This window comes from Epinephelus lanceolatus, chromosome 10, assembly GCF_041903045.1.
Source record: "Epinephelus lanceolatus isolate andai-2023 chromosome 10, ASM4190304v1, whole genome shotgun sequence".
Classification (NCBI taxonomy): domain Eukaryota; kingdom Metazoa; phylum Chordata; class Actinopteri; order Perciformes; family Serranidae; genus Epinephelus; species Epinephelus lanceolatus.
In genome coordinates this window covers 25,932,793-25,951,507 of record NC_135743.1, presented here as the reverse complement: position 1 = coordinate 25,951,507, position 18,715 = coordinate 25,932,793, and the positions used below count along the sequence as shown (strand labels likewise).

The following is an 18,715-nucleotide window of genomic DNA, read 5'->3' as shown; positions in this document are numbered from 1 at the left end:
TCAATGAAGTGCTGTAGAGTTTAGCTGATTCAAAACACACATTAAACATGGCTTAATAGCAACAATTTCAAACACAAGTACACAAACTGGCTTCACTTAAACTCGCAGCATTCACAGACAAAGCACTTTCAGTCTTTTGCTGGACACATTTTCTCCACAAATACAACATGCTAATGTTTTTAGCACAAGCCTATGGCATTTTACATTGTACAAATTAGCCTAGCAGATAGCAGCCTTTTCTTCTACTCATATGAATCCAGGTTTAACAGCAACATTTAAAAAAGGTAACGTTATAAAAATTTGGTTCCATTACAATTCACAAGGTTCACTGACAAAACAACTGTCTTATACTAAACACGTTTACCAAACAAATATACCACACTAATCTTATTAGCACAAGCCTCTGCATTTAAGATGGACGACAAGTAGAGATTTCCTCTGCTAATATGAAGCCAGGACACAAGACTTTAAATGCTATTTTCTGGGGGCTTTATTTTCTTCACAATTTATTGTCCCCCATCTGAGAAATAGTGGTAAATAAAAGTTTTCTTTCCAGTGAGGGAAATTATTTCCTTTTACAAAAATAGACATGAGGTCTGCGTTGCTGCGAGGTGTAGTTACATTTCTGGGGAGGTGCATGTCAGGTTACAGCATAGAGTATGGTGGAGGCTCTACATGGACGCAGATCTACGGCATCGATTCGATGCAGAGGCATAAATCCTGCTTAACAAACTGCATTCCCTGAGGAAATATGATCACATTTTTGGAAACAAAAAAGCTATTCCAGAGAGAAACAGACCTATACAGCCCCGTTTTGACCAAACACTTTCGGTATGGTACCTTTGGAACCAAAAGTAACCCTTCAGACATGGTACCTAGACCCTAGCTTTTCCACCACAAACAGTACTCTTAAATGTGGGCGGGGTTGTTGTCACTCACTGCTCCGTCCAGCACTCACTGTATTTCCTCATCACCGGTGACAGAAATGGAAGTCTGCACCTCATTTTTGTCCTCAGAACAGGGTTGCACACCAACATTTTCAGAACAAAACAGAACAGGCTGCAGTGAGAGTCTCTCTTGATTGGATATTTAAAGATAGCAGGTTTGTGCATTTGAAGGATATAGGCTATCCAGGGTGTCAAACTGACTGAGCAGCAAAAACAGGTTAAAATGATGATTTTGTTGTTGTTTTTTACATTTTACTCCACTTCATGTATTTGACAACTACTTAGCTACTTTATTTCCTCCATCAGCTTTTATGCATCATTAGCCAACTTACATTCCAGTGATATTGTAGATGATAGTGTAACACTTACCATTAAGCCATTTTTCTGCATTGAGAACTTTCACTTGTCATCGTCCAAGTAGTTTGTATTTTTATCAAAATATTCCAATTTATATCTACTTTTACTTAAAGGTCCAGTGTGTAGAATTTAGTGGCATCTAGTGGTGAGGTTGCAGAACTGAAACTTTTCCAGTGTGCCAAGCGTGTGGGAGAATTATGGTGGGCAACGTGAAAACATGAATGGCCCTATCTAGAGCCAGTGTTTGGTTTGTGTCTTCTGGACTACTGTAGAACATGTCGGACTCTGTGGAAGATGACCCGCTCCTTATGTAGACATAAACAGCTCATTCTTAGATGATTATAAGCTAGCGAAAACATAGCTTTGCATATTAAATACAATTTCTGCCAAGAGATGCCCCTTAAATCCTACACACTGGAACTTTAAAGGAATACTTCACCCACAAACCGACCATTTGAATATCGGTAAGTCATGCCGTGTTAGCTTGAATTTGTGAATTCACCTTGAATTAGAGAGGATAACATTTTACTCAGATGGCTCCACGGACAAACGGAGAACATCCTGATTTATTGACTGAGTGGGGTCCACTTGAACAACAGCAAAACTATATCAAAACATCTGTTTACAAACTGTCACACAACTTGTTCAGTATAATCCAAGTCTTATTTATTCAGCCATATGCTCAGTACATCCTTAACACATGCATTTTTGCTAAAACCTGAACTGAAAGTGAACCTTTTCTGTGGTCTGCTCAAAACCAGTCTACAAAAGGCACTTTGGTGTCCATTTTATTAATACTAAGGTTTTTTTTTTTAGTAAAAATGCATGTGTTTGTAAAGTATCGAGCATAAGACTGGATAAATGAGACATGGATTATACTGAACAAGTTGTGAGAGTTGGTAAATAGATATTTCTTTATTTAGTATTGCTGATGTTAATGGTGGTCCCCAGACAATCAATTAATCAATATGTTTAAACGTTTTTCTGTGGAGCCCTGCGAGAAAAGCAAAGTTTTCCTCTCTAATCCAAGGTACCATGGCATAACTAATTGATTTACAAATAGTTATTTTGTGGGTGAAGTATTCCTTTAAGTAACACTTTTTAATGCAGAACTCTCTTAGATCAATGTAGTGCTCTTGCAGTGTGATGTCGGCATTTTTACTTCAGTAAAAGAATCTGGATACTTCTTCTACCGCTGCTTTTGGGTTTAATTATGGTAAGAGAGGAGGAAAAATAAAGTAAAGCAGATGGGGGATGGGTAATTATTTTAGAAAGCCCTGTGGCACTCTGACACAACTTTTTAAAGTTTCCCGCATCTCATAAACAATCTATGTAGTGGAGTAAACTCATAAAACTACTGTGACTACTGTATGGGTGTGTTTTTCTTGTGGTCGAGGGGGGCTATTTACAGTGCCAGTGCCCCTCTGATTTGGTTGAATGACGTCACACATTCCTACTCATGAAACACACACATACACACGCACCGTGACCCCTCCGCATTGTGTCCTGACCCCGGCTGGAATATTTGAGCCAGAGTTGGGGTACAATGGGATGAACTCATATTGCATATGGAAACAAACGCTCAGTCTCCCAGCTAACGCATAGGAACACATTTTATTTGTGTCCTGGATGGAGGCTGAGTTTTTCATATTGTCTGACAGCCTCAGTTGATGTGAAAAAATATGGAGCCAGTATGTTGAGGGGGCCTCCAGGCTGCTGCTGGCTGTGTAATTAAAACAGAAGGTTTATAAGGCACGACCATCTGTATATTTGGGAAACAGTCACCATTATGCAGCATTCCCTTCAAGCAAGAGGATTAACTTGCTTTTCTTCTTTCTCACACATACAAAAAAACAGAGGGTATTATTGTAGTAAAACCCCAGAGACCTTGTTCACATGCAGACTGGTGTTAGTCACAGAGAAGGTGAAAGACAGTATCTAAATGAATGAAACAAGAGTTGCCAAGTTGTGACATATCGGCATTAGCTTATAAAACTAATAATAAAATGTATGTATTAGTTTTATATAATGTGTGTTTTGAAACTATTTTCTCTAAGAGCTCCAGGTGTTCGTTAAAGGTTAATTTACTGTGGAGCTACTGTGGAGCAACAGGAGCTTTGGAAAACCTGAGATTATTTGGTTTCACCGGCTATGTTAACTGGCCCATTTGTGTCTTACATGCCTCATTAAAGGCTTTATTTCCCAGCGTTCAAACACGCCACACACTCGGGGCATGGGTGAAAACATTCACAATATTTTCTCAGCTTTTAATGATGTCAGTAATCAGTCAGTCAATCAATGTGTTTATATTTCTCCAAGCATACAAATCCTTATTCTCATACTTTCATAAAGACATATGTTGCTGTCATACAGGAAACAACCAACCAAATCAATTGTTTTTATTTTACTTTATCCAGAGAGCTTTAAAATCTGCACAACTAACAACACCGTCCATCCTCAGACTGATGAGTTTGAGCTGCTTGCATTTACATAAAAGCATATGCAACTGCAAAATTGAGTTAAATTCAATGAGGACAGCAGGCTTTTACTTTGAAGCAGCTGCAGCACTGAGCAACATACAGCCAGTGTTTGCTAAGTGCTTGACAGCAGATGTTCTGGCTGGATGGAGACGGATGGATTTAACAGCTGTGGCAGATAAGAAGAGTACACCAGGAAATAGTGGCACCCACCTATACTATACTTTCATAAAAGTTTATCTACAGTAAGAAATAAATACATAGAAAAAACACATTACACCTGTGTGAGTGTTCTCAGAAATCAGAAATGTTTTATTGATCCCTGGGGGAAATTGGGACATTACATTCGCTCTTAAACTGTAGGCATAGAGTAATTAGGAAATAGAAATGGAAATAAGATGTACGGAGGATGCCACAGTATCTAACACAAAATATAAATATAAGAAAGACTTGTTGCACAAGAGAAATGAAAAGTGCACAGCGTTGATCATGGCCCTTTTCACCTCTAGAAAAGGCCAAACTGACTAAAACACTGTTACTATGGCGATGTACAGTAAATAAATGAACAACTTTGGCAAGTGCGATGCCTTCACATACACGCCAGCAGTTTAGCTTTATCCCCGAAACAATAAAAGGACTTGTGAAAATCTGCTTATACAATGAGCTCACACAAAAAACATCCACGGATGACCAAATTACCAGGCTTGAGGTCAGCCTCCGAGATAATGAGCTGCGTCCCCCCTGTGAGAATACACAACCCAGTCCAGGGACTCAACTGGTGCAATGGAGGGTGACTGTGACTGTGACTGTGACTGTACCGCTGTGCACTCCACCCCTTTTTTTTCCACCAGCAGTTTCTCAAGAGGAAGGAAAGTGATTTTCTTTAACTCATCAAAAAGAATTCATGCTGTACAACTCGTGTGTAAGAAAGACTACGACTGTGGTCTGGAGAGAAAGCGAGTCACAGTTGTATTCTGTTGCCTATTCAATAATCCTAGTTGTCATGGAAACTGCAGAGCTGACGAAAAGTGTTATATGACTCCAGGGGCTGTTAGTGACAAAATTAATTATTAGAGGAAATGCATCGGTTCAGCTCAGACCTCATTTTGCCAAACAACACTGTTAATATCCTACATGTCTATTTATTCAAACAGGTGGTAACTTAAGTCTGGAGAGTGTTTTCTTTCATTTCTGACACATCTAAAATAAAAACGTCGCTCTTTTCAATGACAAGGCGACTACAGCTTATTGCTTAGGCCACTTCATTAGCTGGTGTTACATGCTAGGAGAGGAGAAAGGAAGGTGTGAAAAAACAGCAGCAGTGACAAAAAGAGGAAGAAATCAGCGGTTAAAAACAACCTCCCATTTTCTAATGATTTCATACCGCCTGTCTGAAAGTGTGAAAGAAAACACGGCACACAGAAATGAGTTGACAGAAGACAAAATGCCCCTCTATCTTTGTCAAGAGCTCACACACCCACTTTCTGTTTTGTGCTGTGGCAGCATCTGGTTGAGATCAAATTCACAGAATCGGAAACAATACCGAGAATAACTAAAACAGTGTTGGCTCTTTGCCCCCTCCTCTTATTCCTGGTTTCACTTCCTGTTATTCTGTCTCTCCTGGGAGCCTTTTCCTGTCACCTGATGGTCAGAGATAGAAATATGGAAAAAAGGTTAGGGGGAATCAGTGAGGAATGTGTTTTTGTCTCTGCCCACACCTTTTTTATTCATCATGTTTTAATATAAATCCCACTATGGCCTTACATAACATGATACAGCATGATTTTATCAAAAGCTGACCATCTTATACTATAAAAATAAAAGCACTCCCTCAAACAGAAGATGACCTTGCAAAAGTGTATCTCACTTTTCAAAGAGATCACATTCCTTTTTGTTCGTTCACACACTGACCCGAACCAGACAAAATATGAGACTTTTGTTATGCTGCTACCAAAAACTCTTGGTGCACAGGAGACGTGGGCACTGCAAGGGCATGTACGTATCAAATAAGTGCTTACTCACCGAGCCTTTAAAGATAGGCCAGTGGGTGTATACATGGATACATTTCAGTGCTGCTGCTGCTGCCGCTCTGCCAAGTCAGTGCTGATGTCTGAGTCACGTCGGCCATATGCTGAGACAGAGACACCAAGCTGATGAATCGGCACAGTGCAACAATGGACAAACATGATACTGCAGCAAGCTGAAAAATCCCCGACCACATTAGGCTCTTCGGTGACCTCTGATAGACCTTTGATGGCAAAAAGGGTTCACAGAGCACAGTGCCACTTCTAAGAAACCAAACGTGTCTGGTGCTTAGAGGGGATCTGTGGCTAAAAGCAGAAGCAGAGGTAGAGACACAACACTGATAAGGCAGATCTGGACTGTGTGACTCAGCCCAGATGCCAAGCAGACAGGCAAATGGCAGACAGAGAGGTGCGAGGTTGTGGTCCTGGGTGCGATGCTGAAAGTGGTGTTGCAGGAGAAAGGAGGAATTTGAAGGATGAGTGGAATCTAAAGTGGTGTTTGGGCTCATGTGTGATTGTCAAGAGGGTCTGACTAAATGGGAGACTGATGTGAAAGAGACAGGTGCTAAATCTCGCTTGGGGATTTTTAAAGAGACGAGAAACTCCACTGCTTCTTCAGGCTTTTATTAAAAACAGGAAAATATAAATAAAAATCTTAAGACATATTTACATTAAAAATGATAACTTTGTCTTAATTTACATTAAAGTCATCCTCTTTTCTCTTTCCCTGAAGTCACTGACTGACATGATGGCGTTCACAACCATCTAGCAGTTACAGAAGTAGCTGTGAATGCCTAAATATCACTCATCAATGAGGAAGTTGATGAGGGCAGTCCTAGGGGAGAGGATGGCTCTCTTGATGCTGCGCTCGCCAAGAAGCTTCTGTCCGAACGGGCTCTCCAGGATGAGCTTCTGCACCTGCTCCGAATCTTTGGACACCTGCAGCGGCACGGACACTGTCCCACAGGCCTTGTTGTTTATCTGAGGGTAAAAATAGAGGAATAAAAAGATGGGATAAATTACTATCTGTTCTGCCAAAGTCTCCATCTGAAAGCGGCTCTGCCCTTTCAGACTATACCCAACTCTTCCCTCCTGGCACACAAGCCCCAAAATAACAGGCTCCACCTCTCCTTCCACATATACAGTGAACCCTTCAAACACATAGTTAGTGGTAGGTATGGGAAGGGCACTCAGTCTTGTAATGTTTAAAAGCAAGTGCATGTGTGTACACCGTGAATGTGATCATGTTTCTAGAAGTGGTTTGAAATCAGTGGTGTGTGTGTGTGTGTGTGTGTGTGTGTGTGTGTGTGTGTGTGTCTGAGGACGCTCAGCGCTGGCCTCCCTTCTGGGACAAACCCAACTACTTGATTAGAGGACACAGGGAGTGAGGTTGCCTCCACAGGGCTGAGGGAGCCCACAACAGAGAGCTCAGTCTGAAGGAAAACCAACATCAACATCATCATCGAGCACTGGGAGCTCAAATATATGTTCTATGTGTGTGTAAGGGCAGACGGGGTGTATACATTGGGTGTATAGGATTTATGACTTGTGTATGAGAGATGCACAAGAAGAAAACAAGAATGCATACATGAAAATGTGTAAAAGAGAACTGTTTTCAGTCCCAGACAGAGCAAATATGATTATGGAGAAAGCAGAGTTGTACAAACCCATTTAATTCTAACCCTCAGGCTGGAGCTATACTTGCTTTTCATGTCATGAACGGAATTGTTCATACTCTTATCTATGTACTAAGCTAGTTTCGCAGCAATTATAGTTGTGTGGCAGACCCTATGCTGTAGCCTACACGTGGTCTATGCCGTTGTGAGCATTTATACTTGTGTGGTGGTGTGTCTGCGTCACTCTACAGTTACACCTCCAAAACACTAGTTGGTGGCAGGGTTTCTATGAAGTGTTGTAAAGTTTAGTTGATTCAAAACACACATCAAATATGGCTTAATAGAGACAATTTCAAACACAAGTACATAAATCAGCTTCATTATAACTCGCAGCATTCACAGACAAAGCACTTGTTTTGATCTGGACACATTTTCCCCACAAATACAACATGCTAATGTTATTAGCACAAGCCTATGGCATTTTACATTGTATAAATTAGCCTAGCGGCTAGCAGACTTTTCCTCTACTCATATAAAACCAGGGACAACAGCAACATTTAACAAAGGTAATGGAACATAAATTGGCTCCATTATAACTCACAAGATTCACTGACAAAACAACTGTCATACTAAACACGTTTTCCAAACAAATATAACATGCTAACTTTATTAGCGCCAACCTATGGCATTTTACATTGTATAAATTAGCCTAGCAATGAGCAGAGATTTCCTCTGCTCATATGAAGCCAGGATAAATCCTGCAATGCCTAAAATGCTATTTTTGTGAAGCCTTATTTGTCTTCACAATTTATTGTTTCATTTCTGTGAAATTAAAGTAAATAAAAGCTTTGTTTCCACTGAGGGAAATGGTTTCAGCTTACAAAAATAGACAGGCCTGCGTTGCCACGACGTGTAGTTACATTTCTGGGGAGGTGCACGCCAGGCTACGACGTAGGCTTCCATGCCGACACAGAGCCTACGCTGTAGCTACGGCATCGATTCAACGCAGAAGTATAAATTCCAGTAGAGGGCACACCAGAGAACTCAGACCTTCAGAACTTCGAGATTTGAATGATGTAAACAATAAACATGGTGACACTGGGGTTACTTTATTGCTAATCCTGGGATCATGGCAGAAAAATGACAGCGGTGCCATAGATGTTATGTAAGGCCCATAAATCAAGCATGTCGTCACGTCATCACCATACTGCCCCTACTGTTCATGTGCCGATCACATACTGTATCTGGCTGATGCGTTGTGTTAATTTCTAAGGAGGTGCACAGCCAACGCCATCATGTGCACACAACCATGTTGATAAAAGCAAGTATGTCTCCATCTTAAAATTAAAACCAAGTCTTAACCCTTCAACAGCCCCTTTAAGTGGTGAGGACCAGCCTCACAATACAGAAGCGTCTGCACTACATTGGTTTAAAACTAAAACTGGTCCTCATAAAGATAGCAATACACGCCCACACACAGACACTCCAGGTTTCTTTCATTTCTATCTTGTGCTTTCTTGTCTCTCCGTCAGAGTACAGAAGGAGAATCGAACCGCTGAAAGAGAGGTGCTGTTAGTCAGCTGACTGTGTTTGCTATCATCACATATCACGTGTGTATCTGTGTGTGTCTGTGTGTGAGAGAGTGAGGGGATTAGCAGTTTTTCTCCGGAGATATGACCCTCTAGAGAGAAAACAGTCAGATTAAAGCAGTTCAAGCTTTTATCTATTAACTGAGTCGATATTCAGGACACCGTGAAGACTGACACGTGTGTGTGTGTGTGTGTGTGTGTGTGTGTTTTCATTCATGTGCCAGTGTTAGCATGTGTGACGCCTGGATCTGATCCAAGTTGATTTTCTGAGCCTACTCTCTGATTGTCTTTAATTCCTTTGAAAGTGCACACACACACTCACACACACACACGTGTAGTGCTTACACACTTCCACTCCTGATGATGACATACGCTGCCAAACCGAGGGCTTTCGCTATTTGTGTGATTGAGCGCACAAGCAGAAAAAAAGACACAAGAAATGAGAGTGAGAGAGTAACCGTGAGTCAGGAATAACACAGTGGCTCTGTGCCTGGCTTTTAATTATTGACCCACTTGTCTTTTTAGCTTTAAGCACACCACTTGACATGCAGACGCATAAACACACACACACGTGTGGACACGCACACACACTGGGTAATCATAGGCTCTCTTGAAAATTACAGACTATGAACGTAATCATGGACCTAAGACTTACAGTTTAAGAGCGGAGAGCGAGTGAAAATGGTACTGGATGCAAGAGCGAACTTGTGCGCGTACGCTGATTAATAAAGTTGAGTATAAATAACGAGCAAAGGGCCGCGAGAAAACTTTTTATGTTCAAAACAAAAAATGAAGAAAAGTAAGAGCTTCGTTTTTAGCTCGACAAGCATGTTATTTGGCGCGGCTGAGGTTAATGAGCACAACTGGGTCAGAACTTTGGTCCACTCCTTCTCTAACTCTACACATGGAAAGAAAAAAAACATCCATGAGATTGTGTGTGTGTGTGTGTGTGTATGTGTGTGTGTGTGTGTGTGTGTGTGTGTGTGTGTGTGATCCTACCAGCACAGACAGCTCCACAAAGTCAGGGGCCTCCAGGTACTCGGGGTCCACAGTCGGCCAGGACTGTTGCAGGACATCTCCTCCCCGCAGAAGGAGGGGGCTGAGAGGGTTTTTCACCTGGCAAAGACCTGCGTGGAAACACAGGAGAACATTAAAGTACCTGCTTTTACACTGTGGAGATGGTTTCTTGTGCTGCGGTTCTCTCAAACAGCCATTACACAAACTCAGCCAAGTGTTGAGGAGAAAAACACTTAGTGAAAATAGACCAGAACAAAGTAAATAGGTTGTCTTTTATTGAAGCGAGCCAGAGAATTTGCTGGAGATGACTTTTATGTTGCTTTTCACCAACTAGAGAAAAAGAATCTTGATGAAGGGTCAAACAACATCCCACCACCCCCTGTCCTGTTTTAAGTGTACGTCGCTCTGGAGGCACAAGGGAAGGATGTGAACTTCCTCTATCCTGTACTGTGTGTGTGTGAGTTACAAACAACGAGAACAAGTTTGAGAAATACAACGTGACCAAGTGCAGCAGAGTTCACAGGTTTCTCACTTGCATGTCCTGCTTCTAAAACTACGCATGGGAGCACAAACAAAATGCACGCAGTCACTCATTAAAAGCACACACGCCTCTTCCTCCCAGCGGTTATCTGTCAGGTTTTCCTGACTTCGGCTATCAGCTGGACAATATGTTTTCCCGGAACCTCTTTTCTCTCAGCTGTGTGCCGAGAGCTTGTGTATGTGTGTCATCAACAATGAGGGGATGTCCTCCAAGCCAGCGTCAGGGGGGAAAGGTTTCATATGAGGCACAAAAAGTGACACTAGATTTTCTTTTGTATTGTTTGTTTTCTACACTTGGCCAAGACCAAGCAGCGCTGCTTTCAGTTTCATTTGATGGACAATGAATATATTTCAGGTGAACTGTTGTATGGCTTTAATTTGTCAAGGATGTGTAACAGATATACAAATGAAAACGTGTCACTGGCCTAACAGCTGTTAGTTACATAACTGATGGGCACTTACTCACTTCCTCTTACAGATATTAGAAATAACCTCATTTTACCACAAACACAAATGCACCATGATGTGACCTTAACTGATATTCAGAGTCTAACACAAATGAATAAAAATAATTCAATTAATGGTGTACAATAAGTGCAAGATGCAACATCTCGAGGTTTGTCACGTGATGGATGAACATTTTAATATGTCTTTGATTCCCCACAAGAGGCGGGGCAGAGTGCATTATTTGTGAAGAATTTGCATGTCACCAACCTGCCCAAAGTTCAGAAGCCAGGTGAGGAGCCATGGGCGCTGTCATCATCACCAACGCAGCCAGAGCTTCCTCAAACTCCACACTGTGCTGCAACAGCCTGACCGTTGCACTCTGAACACACACAGTGGTAAAAAAAAGAAAAGGTGATTTCCAAAGTGTTTAGTAATAAATGTGATGCCTTTATTTCAAGGTACCGGCAGGCACACTCACATTCAGCGTATTAGTGAGTCCCATCAGGCGGGAAATGGCTGCGTTGAAGAGGAATTCCTCTGTGAAGTGAGATGTCACCTAAAAATGCAAACAAACATAAAACAGATGAAACAGTCAGTTGGTAAAAATGATAAAGACTGAGGCTTTACATTCATCATGTCATAGAATATTTTTGATTCTGCCTTTAAGGAATCAATAGAACACAATGACAGGCTCAAAAGAGGAGCCTCCTCCTTGTTATCACTATGTGAACCGGCTGAAGGCACACAGCATGTCAACATTGCCCTGCTTAGCCTTCGGGGAAGAAGAACCCATTTGGGAAGGGCCTTAGGGAGGAGGAGGTCGATCACTAAGGCTTTTCTGAGGGACGGATCAAAGGACGGCCTCAGCTTTGGGAGCTTATGGCAAACAGCCTGAGGTCCTTTAAAAGCACCAGCCCTGAGGGGTGGGGAGGGAGAATCAAACCTGGCAGCCAAAGGAGGCTATTTATAAAGTGTGAAAGGAGACGGAGTGGATCTAAAATCAATTTCCATCCCCTCCTTTTACTCTTTACTCAGGGGGTGTCAGGTTGCAACGGATGTTTAGCATTGGATGGGAGAGCTGGAGCCCAGGACTATTTACTGTTGTGCTGTGGAATGAGTGACATATTAGCTTGGACCATGTCATCGTACATCGTACCTTACAACTGAGAAAAGACGTCTCACTAAGCCTTCTAACAGTGCAGTGTAAAAGGCCAAACCCAACAACCACAGATAGTTTGTATTAGCAGAGAAAATTCAAAATAGACCAAAGGTAACAGCTGCAAAGGGATGATTCATTCATCTTACTGAAGGAAGCTGACCACTAACTTACTGTCATTTTAAATATGGGCCCAGTACTGACCCCTGCTGGTAATGGCTGCAGCAGCAGCTAACTGTTAAATAATGTCACCAGGGGCCTTTTTTTTCATGAAGACCACAGACAGTCTGAGGCTCTACCTCTTGAATAGCATAGTTCTTGTTCTTCCAGATCTTCTTGGCCTCTGCCAGCTCTTTCTTTTTCAGCAGGGAGGGGTTAGGGATGTCTCCCAGTTGCCGAGCCCCCCTCAGCTTTGTCACCAGCTGCCAGAGCCGAGACTGCCATCGCAGAACCCCGGGTAGGGCATCCGCTGAGGTGATGAACACACAGACACAGAAGAAAAGGATATTGTGACATGCTGTGGGAGAGACACCTTTTCAAAATGAGATTTACTACGACATTGGAAAACAATTGATATTGGTTTCTTAAAGCCCAGACACACCAAACCGACATCAAAGAACAAGTGGTGACAAGGGCCAACTGTTGCGTTGCCTCATGTGTCCAACTAGTGTTCAACGGTGCAGGAAACACAGCAAAAACTAGGGTGACAAACGCTCGCCGATGGCTTGACATTGACCAACGACTGACCCTCACGACGCATCACAACTCACTCTTGACATTCCAGAGGATGTCCTGTTCAGGTGGTGCTGCATAAAGGATGTAGAGCCGAACCGTGTCCACGCCATACTGCTGCACCACGTCTTGAGGGTCCAGACCATTGTGTTTAGACTTGCTCATCTTCTCCCATGTCAGCTCAATACGACCACCGCCACGCGCCACTGGCTCCTTATCTAGAGGAGGCAGGTCGGGAGCCAGAGGTCAGATATAGAGAGACAAAGTGTCAAACTCTCGCCAAGGTTGGAGAGAACTAGCAAACCACAATTTAATCTCAGTGTGTTTTTATTTACTTTTACTGCTTCCTATTGGCTCCTGTTTGATAATAATTAGTATAGGACAGAAGAAAGACAACTGTCTAAGGCCTAGTCAATGTGAGTCTCTAACACCAGGATCAACAGGCTTCTCTTTTCTGTGAGCCGCAAATATCTCCTATTTATTCTGCTACCAAGCAATAGAGAAAGGCTGAAGATCCTTGGTTGTGAAGCCAATTGTAAGAGATGTCTTTCATCTCTTCAAAGGATTTCTTGTGATTTGCCTTTTGTCAAGTGTAGCTGGTTAAGTTGTCGTTCAATAACGAAAAAATATAAAGCACAAAACAGAGAGAGATTGCTATTAGCAGCACAAAAGAGAGGATATTGATGTTACCACATACAACAATAAAAAATGAAAATGTTGTTATAGCTCGTATTTGTTTTATCTGTCAGAGCCACATGGAGGGAAGCCCTCTCCTCTCTCATGTTACACATGTAACACCGACAAACACACTGCAGATTCAGGAAGTGTGTACCTGTGAAGTCTATTTCTTCTCTCTTCAAGTATTGGCCGCTGTCTGCCAGTTTGAAAGTCTGGCCCTTGATCAGACCCTGAACCAGCAGTTTCCAAAAAGGCTCCCTAAAAGACAGAAAGGAAGTTAATTAACCTGAATACGCAACGTGCACAGCCAAAGCAGAACGAGCAGTGGACTGTACCTGTGAGCAACGAGACCCTGATCCTTGCAGAAGTGACAGAGGAAGCGAGCGTAGTACAAGTGCATGACGGCGTGCTCCTTCCCTCCGATGTACACGTCCACAGGCAGCCAGTGATCTGCTAGGTGGCGCTCAAAAGGCCTGGAGAGGGAGAGTAAGTTTGAGGGAGCTGTGTTGTGAAGCTGTGAATTTAAGGTATTCAGAGATGTGTTAACAATAAAAGTGTGAAAAACAAGTCTCAGTGTGGGAGACTGGATATTTAAAGATCTATGATGTTTAGTTTAAGTCGTCATTTCTTTACTCTTTTTGTCTTTTCACTGCACCTCCCACAGATCAAATGTCAAACACTGTGTCAAGTGCTTGACATCTTTCCTTCCTTAAAAAAGAATAAACATCCGCATTAACTACACCAATAGATAATCTAATTTATCTACACTCGCCTTCACTGCTCATGCCAGCTACTCCAACTAAATATCAAATGCATGACTTCCTGTTCCTCTGAGAATTTCTTTTCATTCCAGGAAACACAGACGCTACATGTTTAGAACAGCTTAAGAGCTCTGGTGACCTAGATACAGGCTCGCTATATGGTGCTACATTACAAGCCTTTTACCAGTGTAGTTCTATTTTTCCAGTTCTGCTATGTATCATTTGTTCATATCACTATTTTTTATTTTATCTTATTGTGGTGCATTTCATTTTATTTCATTTTCTGGACTTTTATTTGCTAGACTTCTGGTCTGATTATATATAATATACTGTAGATTTTCCCATGTAAAGCACTTTGTAACATTGTTTGGAAGGCGATGTATCAATAAAGTTTATTGTCAGAGGATGGGACCGGCATTGATTTCTGTTTATTTATTAAGTCCTTAATGGAAACTTGCCATCATACATCACTTCCCGTCAAACAACTGCTTATTAAATTGGTCCAACGGTAATTATTCGACTTGTTGAAGTGATTAGCTAATGGTTAAAGTCCTGCATGTATTAAATTTGGTAAAACTGCTTTTAGTTTTTCTGCTGCACACTGTTGTAACATTTCACAACACACATTAAAGCTGTAGTTGGTGACTTTTATAAAAACAACTTCTTGTTATGTTTGCTGAAATTGTCTCCATATTCACAAAGCATTAAATCTGTGAAAAAAAAGGATGACACTCCTCTGCTTCCTCGTAGTGCTTCTAATTGCGTTACCCCACATGAATTAAAACAACCAATCAGAGTCAAAGAGTGTCTAACGCAGCTGTAAATCATGCCAATCATGGCTGGTGAGCTGCAGGGAAACTGTCAAAGTAGGCAGCACTGATTAAATGTGAATTAAGATCCTGTTACTGCATTGACTCCTCAAATGTCTACAGAAACAAACATAGATCAGCCAAAACATTAAAACCACTGATAGGTGAAGTGAAAAACACTGATCATCTTGTTACAATGCGATGTTCTGCTGGGAAATCTTGGGTTCTGACATTCATGTGGATGCCATCTGACACGCTCCACCCACTTAAACACCAGTGCAGACCAGGTACCCCCCATTATGGCAACAGTACTCTCCAGTAGCTGTGGCCCCCCAGCAGGACAATGCGCCAAGCCCCACCACAAAAATGGCTCAGGATGAACCAAGGAACATGAAAAAGAGCTCAAGGCATTGACCTGGCCTCCAAATTCCCCAGATCCCGAACTGATCAAACATCTGTGGGACATGCTGGTTCCCCACCTCACAACCCACAGGATTCATAAGATCTGAAAGTAACGCCCTGGTGCCAGGCACCAAAGGACACCCTCCAGAGGTCCTGTGTTCATGCTTTAACAGTGCGATCCAAAGAGCACCCACCGTGGATCGGGGTACCTCTGGGGTACCAGCATGTCCCTCAAATGTTCGATCAGTTTGGGGTCTGGGGTATTTAGAGGCCAGGTTGACGCCTTGAGCTCTTTGTCCTGGTCCTCGGGCTAGCCTGAGCAGTTTTTGTGACATGGCATGGTGCATTGTCCTGCTGGGGGGCCACTGCCATGAGGGGGTTTATTTTGTCTGCAACAGTGTTTGGGTGGGTGGAGCACATCAAGTAGCAGCCACATGAATGCCTGGACCAAAGGTTTGCCAGCAGGACATTGCATTGTAACAAGATGATCAATGTTATTCACTTCACCCACCAGTGGTTTTAATGTTTTGGCTGATAAGTGTATGTTGGTGTATTGTTTATCTGTGAAATGAGAATGTTCATGATCCAGGCACCATGTTTGAACTTTCTCATTTTACATCAAAACAGTACACTAAAACATGTTTCTGACCACATTTGAGGTGAAACATAGGCATAGGTGATTGACAGCTGTGTTAGAGACTCCTCGGTAGGTTTTGGCAAATGCTATTAGAGGTAATAGGAGGAGGATTTTTTTTAACATCTGTCTCATATAATACCATGTGGATGTAGTGAACGTGTCAGCAAATATGACAAAAAGTTATTTTCATAAAAGTTATCAACTGCAGTTTTAAAACTAAACACGATTGTGTATATAGGTCAATTAAAAAACATGATTCCCCTCCTGTATTTAACTGTGTTCTGTTGTTGAATGGATGTTTGTTTTCTTGTTAATTATTATTTTTTTGCTTGTTTTGTGTGCATCTCTTCTGTCTTAACTGCTCTCATTAATTCTCAATGAATCATTTGAGATTTAAATAAAGATTGAATGAGTGAATGTTAGATGAATCAGCATCAGAGAGTAGCAAAGCAGATTTTTTTATATATAAAAGTTCACCTTTGTAGAAATTATGTTGTCACATAGCAGTGGTCAAGTTTTATATACACATGTACACACACTTCCTCTAGGGGGCACACTGATACACAATGATACAGGGATGAAGCCAACACAAGCATCCTCTATCTCACTAGCTTCACACACACACACAATAAATAAAAAAATGTGCTGAAGTAATATTCAGCTCAAATTCAGTTCTGAAGATTTCCTCTTAACTCAGCTTCTCATGTTAACAGTTGAGTATTTGTGGGGAGAAATCTATCCGGGATGAGCTGAGGCTGGGCGGTTTCTTTCAGATTTGGAGCTGCATGTGGTTAGCCTGACCGGCGTGACGGTCAGCAAGAGGCAGGGATTCCACCTAATGATGCTTTTTAGGGCAGTCTGCTATCTCTGTGTGTCACCTTTCACACCAGTCATTACTCTCTCCTCCACTCTTCTCTGCCTCTCGCCCTCCCTCTCTGGCTGATGGTGTCTCCGGATAATTGAACCGGGGAAAAAAAGTTATGAACTCACAAGGCTGAAAATAATTTTGCCGGCTTGTTGGCATCAGCCCAGGGAACTCTAACAATCACACACACACATACACAACCACACACACAAACACACACACGTCCATATAACACCCTCTTCCTATTTCCTTCTTTATTCTTGCTACTTTCAACATCTCTTGCTTCCTATTTTCATCGTTCCCCCCTTGTGCACATAAGGCTCAGCAGGCTAACTGAAATGCACAAATAGTGTAATTGCTTTTTCTTTTGTGCCATAATCTGTCCCGCTAAGAAAAGTGATGGGGAGAGCAGTCCCCCTCCTTTTTAAAGCAGCTTTACAGCTAGGTCAGGGCACTGGGAAATTAATCTCTTTTGTTGAGCTCAGGGTGTCGCCACCATCCCAGCAGGTGACAGCTATAGCTCCATAATCTCTATTGGCAGGGAATGCAACTTCCAGACAAGTGCGTGTGTGTATGTGTGTATATGCATGTTTGAAATGGGCAAGTGGGAGCGAGTGGGTGATCTTACAGCGAGCATAATTATGTGTTTGTGTGCAACTTTCCAATAGCACATACAGAACAGTGTGCATGTGTGTGAGGCAAGAAAGAAAATCAAGTTTCTATGGACATAGCACAGATTACATAGAGAAAAAAAATTATTCTTGAGTATCTAAAAACAGACAGATATGCTTATCCACCCACAGCTCTCTCTTCTTTTCATTTCGTTTTCATTTGAGCGAAGAGAGTGTAAATAAGACCTGTGCAATTTGTGCTAAAAATCTGTCACAGTGTGAGAAAACAAATACAAGAGGAGAAAATAAAGAGCTCGTGTTTTGGTGGCTTCACTGAGTCAAAAAATGGTTGGAAAAACAAGACAGTGAAGTCTCAGGAGGAGGCTGTTCATACCTGTCTGGGTTGTGAGGGTCTGTGTATCTAAAATAATACCAGGCGGAGTCCACAAATGTGTCCATGGTGTCGGTCTCCCTCCTCGCCGGGCCCTTGCATCTGCCAGAGGAGACAGAGAGACAAAGAGAGTTGGCAGAGGCAGCACAAAAAATCAATATTAGGCTGACAAATTAGAACACCAACAAATGAACGATCTCTGTTTGTATGCTTAGTGAAATGGCACATTATGTGATTTATATGTGTGTGTGTGCGTGTTTGTAAAGCTGGCTCCATCTGGCTGTGGGGGTCATGTCCCTGCAGAGAAGCACAGCTGAAGCCAGACTGGCACCAGAGCTCTGTTCCTGTGCCCTGACTAACAGGCTGTGCTAACAGGGAACGGACTGGCGGGCTGAACACATGATCGTGTGTTTGTGTTGGAAATGCCACCCCGTGCCCCTTCTCCATCCAAGCCAAACAGCACTTGGGTACGTGATGCGAATCTGCCAACATCACTTTCACAGTGGAGGAGAGGACGTTTGCAAAAGACACAGGAGAAGAGAGCTTTAAAGCACTTGATGGAACAGTGGAAGCGCCTGCCTTTTACTTTATAATGAGTCTCAATAGAGTTAAAATCAGTGTCCCAGAAAGATAAACAGAAGCAAAGCTCTGAGCTTTAC

General features: G+C 42.2%; 1 protein-coding gene across 1 annotated transcript in view; it reads right to left on the bottom strand.

Moving 5' to 3' along the window:
• Window positions 1-6,413: 6,413 nt before the first annotated feature.
• lars2 (leucyl-tRNA synthetase 2, mitochondrial) overlaps window positions 6,414-18,715 on the bottom strand; it is a 47,335-nt gene continuing 35,033 nt past the window's right edge. The window contains exons 13-21 of the mRNA XM_033641565.2: window positions 18,060-18,158; window positions 13,916-14,053; window positions 13,735-13,838; window positions 12,941-13,120; window positions 12,470-12,639; window positions 11,493-11,570; window positions 11,282-11,393; window positions 10,010-10,137; window positions 6,414-6,786 (exon numbers count right to left, since the gene is read on the bottom strand). Coding sequence (XP_033497456.2) covers window positions 6,607-6,786; window positions 10,010-10,137; window positions 11,282-11,393; window positions 11,493-11,570; window positions 12,470-12,639; window positions 12,941-13,120; window positions 13,735-13,838; window positions 13,916-14,053; window positions 18,060-18,158 — 1,189 coding nt within the window. The 3' untranslated portion in view covers window positions 6,414-6,606. The remainder of the gene's footprint in view (window positions 6,787-10,009; window positions 10,138-11,281; window positions 11,394-11,492; window positions 11,571-12,469; window positions 12,640-12,940; window positions 13,121-13,734; window positions 13,839-13,915; window positions 14,054-18,059; window positions 18,159-18,715) is intronic.